Below are 14,296 nucleotides of genomic sequence, written 5' to 3'. Positions count from 1 at the left end.
GTACAAAGAAGATACTGATTTGGAAGCCATCAGAGGCTATGTTGTCCACGGATGGCCGGAGAAAAGACATCTAAGAGAAGAGCTCCGAAGGTACTGGGAAGTCAGAGAGGAACTATCGCTGGCCGAGGACTCCATCTTCATGATGAGAGGTGACAAGGTGATACCCCCTAAGGGCGTACTGGAACATCTGATGGGCTTACTACACGAAGGACACCAGGGCATCACAAAGACCAAAGCCCTGGCCAGGCAAGCTTATTGGTGGCCGGCCATCGATATGCAAGTTGAAAGGCACGTGAGACAGTGCGAATCTTGTGCCAAGGCAGACAAATCTCAAAATCTAATCAGACCACCTCTTGGAAAATTCCCCATACCAGATGGACCGTGGGAAATGCTATCAGTGGACATTTTAGGACCTGTCCTAAACAAAGCAGGTACTCAGAAATATGTTGTAGCTTTGGTGGACAAATTCTCCAAATGGCCGGAAATTGAAATAAGAGAAAACATGGACACGGAGGCGGTGGTGAACTTCCTACAGTCCACGTTCCTAAGAGAAGGTATTCCGAAGGTCATCATTAGTGATAATGGTCCTCAGTTCACTTCGACTAAATGGACAACCTTCACCGAAAGGAATGGGATAGAAGTGAAGCACCCACCCATCTACCATCCCGCGGGAAATGGCCAAGTGGAGCGGTTTAACCGCGTGATCATGGGAACCATCCAAGCCGCCATCAACGACGGATTAGATTGGGAGAAGGAGCTGGAAAAAATGATCTGGGCATACCGGATTACGCCGGGCAGCACCGGGTACAGCCCCTTCAAGGTCTTGAGGGGGAGAGAAGCGTTCACAAAGGACAATCAGGCGTGGAGGAAGTTAGTGGTACAGAGCAGATGGTCTCCAGCAGTGGTAAAAAGGAACCTGGAAAGAGCACAGGAGATCTATACAACACACTTCAATAAGAACCACAAAGTGAAGAGAGCAGAGTTAGAGAAAGGGGACTGGGTAAGAGTCAAACTAGCAGTCCACAAGAAGAAGGGTGAAAGCAAGTTCTCGCCACCATTACAAGTTTTGGAACCGTACGACCGATCGGCTTTGCTGAGCGACGGAAAGGTATGGTCGCAGGACAGGATGGCAAGGTGCAGCAGGACAATCAAAGAGGAATGTGAAGGGGAAGATGGTCCAGAGTACGTCGAAGAAGATGGAGGAGAAGAAAGTAGCAGAGAAAGTAATGTGTACGTAGAAGAAGGACAGCAGGAAGTAACCGAGGATAACAATGGCGCAGGGAAGCAAGAAGGACAGCGGAGCGAACGGAAGGGAGAGAGGAATAAGGATATAGCAGACAAGAGTGGTAATCAAGGTGAGGAAGGCATGGAACAAGAGTGCAGAGAGGGAGCGATGAAGGTGAGAACCAGAGTGGGAAGAGAAGTGAAGACACCTGAGAGGTTCAAGGACTTTAACATGGACTGGAAGTAAGGACTTTTATTGTTGATTCAATTTGTAGCAAAGGGGGGAGATATGTGGTAACGCTCTAGCGTTAGCGCACTAGTGTTCCGCTAGGCGGAACAGGAAACAGGGGAAACGGAAGGCGGCCATCTTCTGTCATTGGCGCCGACCGTTTCAAGGAATCAGTTGTGCATCCCCGGCGCTCCGTCCATTAATAAAGAATCTTCTACCCTCACCAGTTGCAGTCTTCATTAAACGATTTTACATCCTGCTGCTCAGCCCTCACCCAACTGACATTCACAAAGCACTAGCATTCCACTCATCCAACATTCTACATCACATGCATTCTAGCTGAGCAGCAGGAAGACTCAAGGTACAACAGCATGCTTATGTATCTTCCAATTAGGGCTTCTCCTTGTCTCTTTGAGGGCAGTCATTTTTACTGTATGACAAGTATATGATAATCACCTTGGGGAGATTTGTTACTTATCGGATTTAACCACAACCTTTATCTACTTATTATTCAAATATAATGCAGTACTTTCCCTCCAAAATAATAAGGCCTAGATTTGACTATGTTTAGTGTGGGTATTTGCATAACATAAAGTACTGCCAGACTATGCAATGACAATCATGAGGTTAAAAACATGTATATCAATGTTTTGACGCCTAAAGTTTATGGCCTCGATTTTTATGGCTATCAGAAGGAAACTTATCAAATTCACATTCTTTGCAAAGTCAAATCAACAAAAAGTAAGCTAAGAAGTAAGCTAAGATGTACAAAGTATTTGCATGCAATACTGACACCATATGACGAGGCAGAAGTGCAAGGCAAAATAGTATTTATGTGATTTTCATAAACACAATATGTATAGTTTTCACACAAAAAAATCACACATATTATTCCTTTGACCCATGGCCATTTGTCTGCATGAATAAAACATGTCTAGATTCATGCAAAAATGGCATTCTAGTCTGTGCGTGCCTCGTCGCATCATGAGCGTGTAAAACCTTGCAAATATAGCGCTGCATAATTTTTTTTAATCTGTGCAAAGCTAACCTATAGATTTTCATGCAGTATAACATTACACAATTCTTGGTAAATCTATGTCTTAGCCCGATCAAAGCAGTTAGCCCTTGGAAGCCTGGCTGCAACCTTTGTTTACGCAAATATCTAAAAAAAACACTCAGCAGAATAGCAGAAATATGAGCTAAAGCCAAGAGGATTGCATAGGGAGGACACACTGGACCTCCGCAAACTTTCCATAGCAGCTAATTGGGACGCCACCCTGCACGACCTGCAGAACGAGCAACAATAGGCACAGACCCACCAGATCTCGAAAATGTCACTAGACTGGGGTTGGAAGTAACGTGCTAGCCCCACCCGTAATTGATGAGGTGGTACTGTTTTTTTTTTTTTTATGCATTTTACTGGGTTTCTTTTTTTTGTATGTAAAAAGTATTTATTTGTACAGAAAAAAGGATTCAACTATCGACACCCAGGAGTTTGGAGCTGGGAATTCACCTCTCACCACAGATTTAGTATTCGACAACAACAGGATTGTGGTCATAAACTGCACACATGTCTGTTAGGCTCGGAGTCGAGGGCCACACTATTTTGACTCACTGTTACCTGTATTTCTACTTTGTCGTACTCATTACTTTCCGCCTCGCAAAGTTAATACACTAACTTACACCTAGTGCAACGTGGTAATATGTAGGGGTGACCCTAGACATGGCAACTATCACTGATCTAGTCACCCTGCTCAAGGGTACACTCGATGTGCCCTGTCCACAGAGCACGGTCAATATGTATACTGATGCCAATATGATGGAACCAGATATGTGAAGTTGCCGCTGTTCATTATATACATATCTATAATGTACCAAGAATTGTGAAAATTGGAAATGTAGCTGACTAGCCTGTTAATGATAAATAAAAACAGATAAAAAAAATACTCAGCAGATTTACAACGAGCTAATAAGGGGTTCGTCAAAGTAAAGTTCTATATTCATGACAGGTTTGTTATAATTCTGACCAACAGCTTTTGCTGTACCAGAAAGCATGGCCAGAACGCTTGTTTGTGGGAGGATATTCAAGAGAGAACTCTGACAGTTATTGGCTGGATTTTATCTTTCCGAAAATTGCAGTATTGTTCAGGTTGCTGATTTGGTTTGATGTCCCAGGGTGAGTTACCCACTCCTTTGGCTGGAGTCGTGTCCCTTATTAGGTCTTCCAGCAGAAAGCAGATAAGGCATGTGGGTGGTGCCTAAAGCAAACACAAGGAGTTCGGGCTGGACTGTTCCCATGAGGCACAGGGTCAAGACTGATTTGCATATAGCTGTGTCTGAACTGTGGTGGCGAAGTGAGCTAAAGAATGATGATGGATTCAACCCAGATCTGTCACTGGGGGTGAGTGTCTGAAAAGTTTCAGCGCTCCGTCCATCATCTCCTTGTGTTTGCTCTGTTCGCCCTGAGTTGCCAGGGTATGCCCAGACGTGGGTCTCTTGCTCACTTTGCCACTGGATTTAAGCTAGCCTGGCTGATGAGGACTGTCAGCCCAAAACCGGTCCCAGGATGCTTGTTTCCGGTCCAGGGAAGACATGGCTTGGCAGTTCGGGCTGCACTGTTCCCATGAGGCACAGGGTCAAGACTGATTTGCATTTAGCTGTGTCTGAACTGGGGTGGCGAAGTGAGCTAAAGAACAATGATGGATTCAACCCAGATCTGTGGCTGGGGATGAGTGTCTGAAAACTTTCAGCGCTCTGTCCATCATTTCCTTGTGGGTGGTGTCTGAACACAGAGAGAAACAGTGAAGAGTTTGTATATATTCCTTATTTGCCTTCCAAAACAGAATGTGGAGGCAATTGCAATCTAAGCAGTGGGTGTAATCGCCTTTAAAGTAGAATAGCATTACTTGTGTCTGTTAGGGACAGACGGAACAGCAGTTGTTCCTGCCCCCTTTTCAGAGAGTTTGCAATTGGTTGTAGTCGCGGAGAGCATGCCCAGACACAAGCCACACCCAGCCCAACTAGCGGTACCACTTCCGCAAACTAAGGGCTGTACCTTTAGCACTGAGATTCCAAATAACTTCTCCGTCACCTTGGCTGCTCCCCTGATTGGCCAGGTCTCACTGGTTGGTCAGCGGTTACTGAGCAGTTGCCAGGAAGTCACTCATTAATACATTCAAGTGCCCTCTCCCCCTTCTCCTGATCGGGCTGCGCTGTGCTGTGCTGCTTCCTCCAAAGCCCAACTGATGTACCTAGACTGGGGTGGGGGGACACGAACTGGGCACGTAGTGTGAATTCGGGGGTCATTTGCTTTAAGCAAAGCAGCAGGCAGTGCGGTCTCCATTTAACTCCTGTCTCCTACCTCCCGCTGCTGCTCCCGCCAACGAAAGCCAGTAAGAGCTGAAATGCTCCCCTGGCCTCCCTGGGTGGGTGGTTACTGGCAGCAGTTCCTTATGCAGCTATGGCTGAGTTGCAGCATTGTGGGAGGGTAGGAACAAGAGGATGGCAGTATGGGCAGTTTGGTGGTTTATGATGTAGTGGCACCTGGGCTTGAAGACTAGGCTCAGTGCTCAATGTTTAGCTGAAACATTCACATGTCTCTTCCTCCAATTGAGGATGCCTGCCACCGCCCTCTCCCATTGTTGCTCCAATTTCTCACTAGTTCTCTACTTCACCCCTCGTTGACACCTTTGCAACTGTATGCAGCTAACATTTACCTGCCCTCTGCTGCTCCCCCTTCATGAGTAGAGTCAATATTTAAACAGAAGTCCTATAACAGCTTCAAGTTTTCTTGTGTTGTCATTTTTTGTTCACAGTTTGTAAAATGTAATCACAAGAACAATAATAGTAATAACATCTAATATTTCATAATGGATACGTAGCTACAATAAAATGAGAAGAGGAAATACATGTAGAGAATACTATTTCGAACAAAATGAAATAAATAAATAAATAGCTGGTAAATAGTTGAGAAGAGTATAAAATAAAGAAGAAGAACAAGCGCATAGAAGTAAGAAGTCAATTCCAATATAATTTAATAAATACATAAATTGAACTATTATAGTTATAATCAAACAATAGTATGATATGATAAATCATGTTATGATTCTTGGATAAATACATTGTAGTGATGAAATAAAATAAAGAGAATCATATTAATAGAATGAATGAGTTAGAATAAAATATGTTATATAGATAGTGGAGTAAAGTAGGATAAAAAAGAAAGGAAAAGGGGTGAAATATTAGTGGATATAATAAGATGGAATTCAATTAAATAGAGTTAAAGGGAAAGGGGAGCCAAGGGGGATGGGAAGGATGGGAACAATAATAATTCTAAACAAGACAATGTTAGATCAAGGGATAGGAGTATTTGCTGTGGAAGTACGATTATCAATGTCAGAATCACTCTTCAAATTCAAGAAAGGTGACCAGACTTGAAGAAACATGTCAGTCTGACTTTGAAGATTCTAAATTATTCTCTCATGCGGGGCTGTGTGTATCATCGTTGTCAACCATTGTTCTTGTGAAGGGGGGGGGGTGAAAATTTCCAATGTTGTAATATGCATATTTTTTCCGTGGCCAGTGCTGTATGGAAAAGACGGCGTTGTGGTTTAGAGATCTTTGGAGAAAGTTGTGAGTCATGGAGAAGAATATTACTAGATTAATGGAAGGCTTATAGGCATTGTTGTGTGTAAAATGTTACCCACATATATCCAGAAAGGTTGTATCATTGAACATCCACATATAATATGAGTTGTGTCGCAACTGGTGTTAAAGCATCTCCAGCAACTAGCATGGGAAAGTAGTCCAGCTTTCTGCAGTTTTACCGGAGACCAATGCCAGTAATGCAGGATTTTGATGAGGCAGAATTTTATTCTAGCTTCATGAGCTCCCTTGTCTAATTCTTCCATCTGCTTCTCCCATTCCCTTGCAGTATAGGACATTGAAAGCCAAGCTTGCCATTTGAATTGTAGTGTTTGGGAAAGAGGTTGAGAGTAAATGTGTAGTGTAAGAGTTTTATAAAGACCAGATATCACTCCTTTATGTTTTCCCCACGTAATTAAATATGATAATACTTGAGAGTCTTGAAGTACCCCATGGCACAGATCTAGTTGCTTTTTCAAGCAATGTTGAAGCTGAGAATATATTGAGGATTGATGCATTGTAAGATCAATCAATCAATCAAAGACATTTATAGAGCGCACTACTTACCCGGAGGGTCTCAAGGCGCTTGGGGGGGGGGGGGGGGGTGCTGCTGCTGCTCGAACAGCCAGGTCTTGAGCTTCTTCCTGAAGGAGAGGTGGTCTTGGGTCAGGCACAGGTCGGGAGGGAGGGAGTTCCAGGTCTTGGCGGCCAGGTAGGAGAAGGACCTTCCTCCTGTTGTCGTTCTTCGGATGCGGGGGACGGCAGCGAGGGCGTGACTGGTTGATCGGAGATGGCGTTTGGGAGCGTAGAAGTTGATACGGTTGTTGAGGTAGCTCGGGCCTTGATCGTGTAGGGCTTAGTGTGCGTGGGTGAGGAGACGGAAGGTGATTCTCTTGTTGACGGGGAGCCAATGCAGGTCTCTCAGATGTCCGGAGATGTGGCTGTGTCGTGGGATGTCGAGGATGAGTCTGGCTGAGGTGTTCTGGATCCTCTGGAGTCTCTTCTGGAGCTTGGCGGTGGTTCCGGCGTAGAGGGCGTTGCCGTAGTCCAGTCGGCTGGTGACGAGGGCCTGGGTGACCGTCTTCCTGGTCTCGGTGGGGATCCACCGGAAGATCTTCCGTAGCATGCGCAGGATGTTGAAGCACGACGAGGAGACGGCGTTGACTTGTCTGGTCATGGAGAGGGAGGAGTCCAGGATGAAGCCCAGGTTGCGTGCGTGGTCTGTCGGTTTGGGTGCGGTGCCCAGGGCGGGGGGCCACCAGGAGTCGTCCCAGGCGGAGGGCGAGGAGCCCAGGATGAGGACTTCCGTCTTGTCTGAGTTCAGTTTCAGGCGGCTGGTCGTCATCCACTCGGCTACGTCTTTCATCCCTTCGTGAAGGTTAGCTTTGGCGGCGGCGGGGTCGTTGGTCAGGGAGAGGATCAGCTGGGTGTCGTCAGCGTAGGAGATGATGTTGAGGTTGTGTTGGCGTGCGATGGCCGCGAGGGGGCTCATGAAGACGTTGAAGAGGGTGGGGCTCAGCGAGGATCCTTGAGGGACGCCGCCGATGACTTCGGTGGCCTCTGACTTGTACGGTGGTAGGCGGACTCTCTGTGTTCTTCCGTCGAGGAAGGAGATTATCCATTCCAGTGCCTTCTCCTGGATTCCGACGTTGCTGAGGCGCTGCACTAGGGTGCGGTGGCAGACAGTGTTGAATGCCGCGGAGAGGTCTAGGAGGATGAGGGCCGCTGTTTCTCCATTGCCCATCAGGGCTCGGATGTCATCGGTGGCAGCGATGAGGGCGGTCTCGGTGCTGTGGTTGGCTCGGAAGCCAGACTGTGAGGGGTCGAGGGATCCATTCGTCTCGAGGAAGGCGGCCAGCTGTTTGTTGACGGTCTTCTCGATGACTTTGGCTGGAAACGGGAGGAGCGAGATGGGGCGGTAATTCTTGAGTTCGGTGGGGTCCGCTGTTGGTTTCTTTAGTAGAGCGCTGAGTTTGGCGTGCTTCCAGCTCTCCGGGAAGGTGGCGGTGTCGAAGGAGGTGTTGATGATTTCCCGCAGGTGGGGTGCGATGACAGCGTCGGCCTTGTTGAAGACGCGGTGAGGGCAGGGGTCGGTCGGAGATCCGGAGTGGATGGAGTTCATCGTGCGGACGGTGTCTTCGGTGCTGATCGGAGTCCAGGCGCGGAGGGTGGTGGTGGGGGGTGGTGGTTTGGTCGTGGCGTGCGTCGGTTGAGTGCTGAAGCTGTTGTGTATGTCTGCGATCTTGTTGTGGAAGTAGGAGGCGAGGGAGTTGCAGAGGTCTTGCGATGGGGTGATGTCGTTGTTTCCGGCGTTGGGGTTGGAGAGCTCTTTCACGATGTTGAAGAGTTCCTTGCAGTTGTGTGCGTTGTTGTCCAGCCGGTCCTTGAATGCAGTTTTCTTGGTGGCGCGGATCAGTTGGTGGTGCTTCCGGGTGGCGAGCTTGAGGGTGGTCATGTTGTCCGGTGTTGGCTCCCTTCTCCAGGCTTTCTCGAGGGCTCGGCAGTTTTTCTTGGAGCTCTTGAGTTTGTCGGTGAACCATGGGGCCTTCTTGCTGCCGGGTCTGCTGGGCGGGGTCCTCAGTGGGGCGAGTTCGTCCGCGCAGTTGCTGATCCACTTCGTGAGGTTGTCGGCGGCCTGGCTGGGGTTCGCTGAGCTGGCGGGAGGGTGCTGGCTCAGGGAAGCGGCGAGCTGGTCGGCTGTGATCTTGTTCCAGCTTCTTCGAGCAACCTGTTGCTGGTGGTGGTGGATCGTGGTTCTTCTGAAGGTGAAGTGGACGCAGCTGTGGTCCGTCCAGTGGAGTCCAGTGGCGTGGCTGAAGGCGATGTATTTGCTGGATGAGAAGACGGCGTCGAGTGTGTGTCCGGCGAGGTGGGTGGGGGTGGACACCAGCTGCTTGAGTCCGAGGTTGGCGAGGTTGTCGAGCAGGGTGGTGGTGTTGCAGTCGTTGTTGTTCTCCAGGTGGAAGTTGATGTCTCCCAGGAGGATGTAGTCAGCGGAGGGGAGGGCATGCGGGCTGACGAAGTCGGCGATGTCCTCGCTGAATTGTGTGCGTGGTCCCGGGGGTCGGTAGATTAGGGTGCCTCTGAGGGTGGTCTTCGGGTCGGTGTGGATCTGGAAGTGTAGGTGTTCGGCGGTAGTCAGGGTGCCGTCTGTGTTGGTCGTGATGTGGATGGTGTCCCTGTGGATGATGGCGATGCCTCCTCCAGTCCGGATGTCGCGATCTCTCCGGGTGATCTTGTATCCCTCTGGGATGGCGATGGCGATGTCGGGCGCTGAGGAGTCTTTCATCCAGGTTTCCGTGAGGAAGGCAACGTCAGGAGCTGTGGTGTCGAGGAGGTTCCAGAGTTCGATGGCGTGTCTGTGGACGGAGCGGGTGTTGAGCAGGATGCTCTTGAGGTGGTTGCTGCTGGTGTTCGGCTTGGCGGGTGCTGGTGCGGGGCAGGTCCAGATGCAGGTGAACTTGCAGGCGTGGCAGCTGAAGGGTCCGTGGGTGCGTCTCTGGGTGGCTCAGTAGCATCCCGGGACTCGGCCGGTGTTGAGCGCGTTGAGGGTGGCGGCGTTGTACATCCGGCGGGTGGGCTGGGGTCCTCGGGGGCCAGGGGTTCCGGCGCTGGGCGCGGTCCTGGCACGGACGGGCGCAGACGGGCTTACCTTTGGCGCACCTTCGGCGCGCTTAGGGCGCATCCGCTGCGCGTGCACGCTGCGCGTTGGCCACTCTGCCATATGAGGAGAGTGGGGGGGGGGGCGGAGCGAGGGAGGGGCCGCTGGGAGGGGGAGCGGGGTGGCGAATGGGGATGGCGAGCGAGGGAAGGGGGCGGGGCCGCAGGGGGGCAGCGGCGAGGAGGTGGCGGGAAACGCGGCCGGGGCTGGGCGAGGAGGGGGAGCACTGGGGGCTAGGGCAAAACGACGGGGAAAGAAAAACAAAAAGGCGGCGAAGCAAGCTGGTGGCAGGGGGCACAGGAGATCCGCGGACCAAGCGGATCCGGCGGTCGGGCCCAGCCGAGGGCACAGCTGGTGGCAGGAGGCACTGGAGATCCGTGGAAAGCGGATCTGGCAGAGATGCACAGGGCACAGCTCAGGGCACCAGGGGACGGGCTCACTCACGGGGAGTGTGCTCGGGGGGTGACCTGCCCGGAGGGACAGAGGTCACTGCACCTCACTGGCCACAGAGGACTATAAGTAGTCTCGTGGGAGGGAGGGGCCGCTGGGAGGGGGAGCGGGGTGGCGAATGGGGATGGCGAGCGAGGGAAGGGGGCGGGCCGCAGGGGGGCAGCGGCGAGGAGGTGGCGGGAAACGCGGCCAGGGCTGGGCGTGAAGGGGGGATCAAATTCTTCTCTTAATTGTGTAAACAGTTTAAAATCCCCATTATGAAAAATTAGATCCAGGGTTTGAATGCCTGCTGACTTCCATAAGGGCCATGATAATGTTTTTCTATTGATGCGAACGATGGTGTTATCCCATATAGGCGCTTTTTCATGAATATTTGGACTTAAGCCTAATAATTGATGTGCCCTTTGCCAGGGTTTGTGCATAGCTGATAACATTGGGTTTTGGGGATTCTGGCCACTAATTCCTGTACCATATAAGGCGGAATTCCTGGGTCTGATGATAAGAGGTGTCACTCTATGTGAACCCATTGTGGAACATCAGAAATTCCCAGCAGCATATATGATAATTGAGAGATTTGTAATGCCAAAGCGTAGTGTTCAATTGATGGGAGACTCATTCCCCCATAAGAGTGATGAGGTCTTAGTTTTACCACTGCTAAGTGAGGTTTTGCTGAACCCCATATAAAGGGTTTTATCTTAGAGTCTATAAGTCGCAATGTGGACAAGTGAATGTAAAGAGGAAGCATACCTAAAGTGTACAAGACCATTTTAACAGCTTAAACTCTACCCCACATGGAGAGATTTAAGTTTTTCATTTTTCAAAGTCACGCTGCATTTGTGCAATCAGGGGATTCAGGTTATCTGTAACTATATCTTCCATACCTTTGTTTACCAGAATCCCCAGATATTTAAGGCGTGAAGACTGCCAATGAAAAGGGAATTCATGTCTAGCTGCTTTTGTGGTTCCATCAGATATAGGTAATGATTCACTTTTGTCCCAATTTATTTTATAACCTGAGAAGGGGGTAAAAGTTGTCTATGATTTGAAGTAAAGAAGACAGGGAGCAAGAGAGATTAGTAAGAATAAAAAGTATTTCGTCAGCATACAAGTAAAGTTTGGATTCACCCGTAGAGAGATGTATACCCCTGATTTCATCTGATTGGCGAATTGTGGCTGCTAGAGGTTCCATGGCTAAGAGGAATAAAAGTGGAGATAAAGGGCACCCCCAGCGAGTTCCTCTTCAGATTGGGAATGGACCAGATAAAAAACCCTTCACAGTTTACTTGGGCCGAAGGGTTGTTATAAAATACTCATATTTTAGCTATGAACTGATCCCCCAGTCCAAAACGGTCTAATACTTTGAAAAGGTATTCCCACTCAATACGATCAAATGCCTTTTCGGCATCTAATGATAAGGCTAATGCATCTTGTGAAAGGTTTTTTGCAGTTCATAGTGTGTGGGCCAAAGTACGTAAATGATTCCTGTATTTATGTCCTGGGACAAACCCTACTTGAGTTAGATGCATATGGGAAGGTAATACCTTCTTGAGACGGGAAGCTAGAATACTGGCAAATATTTTAATACCACAATTTAAAAGTGAAATAGGATGATAACTGGCACAAATCATGGGGTCTTTCCCTGGTTTAGGGAGTATGGCTGCTTTGTTGGAGCAAGGACCCAAGGATTTGTCACGATCCACTTCTTGAAATGCAGCATGTAGAGAGTATATAACATTATGCCAGGACCATCAATAACATTTGGCTGGGAAACTATCTTCCCCAGGGGCCTTATGATAAGGTAAGTTGGATATTGCATGAGATATCCCTTCTCTATTCATATCGCCCTAAAAAAAAACTCTACCCTCGTCAGAAAGACGGGGGGGGGGGGAGATCCTCCTTCGAAAGAAAGTCAGTCAACATTTCCGAATCTATTTGTGTCCCTGGTGTGTAGAGAGATTTGTAAAAAGTGGCAAATTCGTTCACTATATCTTGTGGCCGGGTAGCTTCAAGTTTTCTTACATGTCTATGTAACTAATTTGAATGCTTATTAGGCAACTCATGCCAGAAGGTACATTTGGTTGCTTCTGTTTCCTAAGTTGTTCTAAAACCTAATAAACAAGTTAAAAAGAAATATTTTTTTTTCACTTCAACAAGTGGCCCTCATTCTAGTCCTGAAGCCAATACCGGCAGAATGACTTCAACAAACCATGGTATTTGGCCAGGAATTCAGACTGGAAGTGGGGTTTTTAAACCAGGTATGAACAGGTTTCAGCACACAGACTTCCTCCGGTCTGTCGGACACAGCAAACTACACTGCCTTGCAGTTCACCAAAGATGTGTATAACTTTGTGTAACTTTAAATTGCCTTTTCATGGAACATCAATGACATTTAAGGGACATTGCACAAAGACCATTCTTTCTTATTACAATAATACAGTTTTCAAGAAAAAAGTGGAAGAATAAAAATGTAACTGTTTCCAAATAGTGTTGACATTTTTGATTTTAGGTGTGTCTTGTACCCCTTTCTTTTTGTTATAAAGTTTCACCAGAATGGGTAAATTTAGACTCCATGGGGCCATTTTCAGTTTCAGAAGTACTTTCAGTTGCCAACTCATTGTGTAAAAAACACGCTTCAAGTGAAACATACAGACCTGCTTTGCTCCTTATTCCTAATCAACTTTATTAACTAAATGCTAGATATACTTCCCCTCTTTTACCTAGGAATTATGTCATGGAACATATACTTTTTATTTATCTAATGATTATGCCTTCTAGTTTTCTTCTGATGTGGGGAATGTTCATAAATGTTTCACTCATTTCCACTGTACTTAATAATTTGGAAGAGATTTTCCAATAGACTTCGTAAATCTAAAATTGAAAACACAGCAAGGCTGTTAGAATCTTTAATTTTCTGACTGTCTTTGGCATATTTTTACACTAGGGGCACACTGAAGTGGCCTGATGGGCGAAATCATGTTGGGGACTTCAAGATGGGAAAGGAAGATGGGTAAGAAGATTTAGAACCCGTGTTTTCCTTTTTCTCTATCAAACGTATGTGGTGAAAATAGCTTTATACTCAAAGGAGTTCTGAATTAGTACCATGGCAAATGCTATCAGATAATTAAAACCATTTTTTGCCACTTATTACCTGTAGTCTATGATTTATAGTGAGGAAAACACATCTACAAATAACAACACGAGGAAAGAAACCTGGAATGACAACTACTTGCAAAGGACATTTGACCTCCCCTAGATCTGAGTCCACTAATAAGGAAAAGGATTTGTATTCATAATCACAGTTCTCCAGTGTTGGTATCTTCCATATATTTAAATGGTTTACATATTTCTTGTTGTCAGGTTGGGGATCTCTCATCATTTTTGGGGGATTTTGACTCCCAGGTGACGGATGTACAGTTAGATAGAGAGAGATCGATGTTTGCTATCTGGTAGAAACCATATTACGAAAATACAAATGGGATTAGTAAGAGGTGTATTTAGTTGGAATAGTGCTTAACAGCATACTCTACAGGTGACAGTCACATATTTGTTTATATCACTTTACAATTTAAAGCATATGAAGAAGTAATTTGCCGAGAATTTAAAAAATAAGTGATTTAGTCACTATTATAAGTTAACAACTATGAACCCTGAAGTCATTCAATTAGGAACTAGGCAACCTTTCCTCTCAATTAATAACATATAGAATTTAAAGAGAGTACAAGTTTTAAAATGATACGTTTTCACTTCACTTGAACTTTTTAGTAAACCAATGTGTAGATGTACATTGTCCTCTCCTAATCCCTGGGAAGCCCTATCAGTTTGCAGCATCACAGAGTACTATATAAAAACATATATGAGGGTTTGAGAATTATAGTAACAGGGTAAGTGACTTTGTCAACCCTAACTAAAGAAGTAATATTTAATTCTTTAACCTTTCATGGCTTCAGTATCAGCCCCATTCTCCTTTCTCTATTTTTCTTTGCAACCAAATACATTCTTCCCTCTTTAAAAAAGAACCTGTACCACCCACTTTATACCGGTGATTTTGGAAAAAGGAGCTATTCAAAGCGTAGATCGTTGTTCAGCTG

General features: G+C 46.9%; 1 protein-coding gene across 1 annotated transcript in view; it reads left to right on the top strand.

Moving 5' to 3' along the window:
• Nucleotides 1-14,296, top strand: part of ALS2CL (ALS2 C-terminal like) — a 719,895-nt gene that overhangs the window by 499,453 nt on the left and 206,146 nt on the right. The window contains exon 12 of the mRNA XM_086941072.1: nt 13,150-13,215. Coding sequence (XP_086797198.1) covers nt 13,150-13,215 — 66 coding nt within the window. The remainder of the gene's footprint in view (nt 1-13,149; nt 13,216-14,296) is intronic.

This window comes from Lissotriton vulgaris, chromosome 10 (genome assembly GCF_964263255.1).
Source record: "Lissotriton vulgaris chromosome 10, aLisVul1.2, whole genome shotgun sequence".
In the NCBI taxonomy this organism is placed as follows: Eukaryota; Metazoa; Chordata; class Amphibia; order Caudata; family Salamandridae; genus Lissotriton; species Lissotriton vulgaris.
Note: the sequence above shows the minus strand (reverse complement) of the source record. Positions and strands in the feature narration are given on the sequence as shown.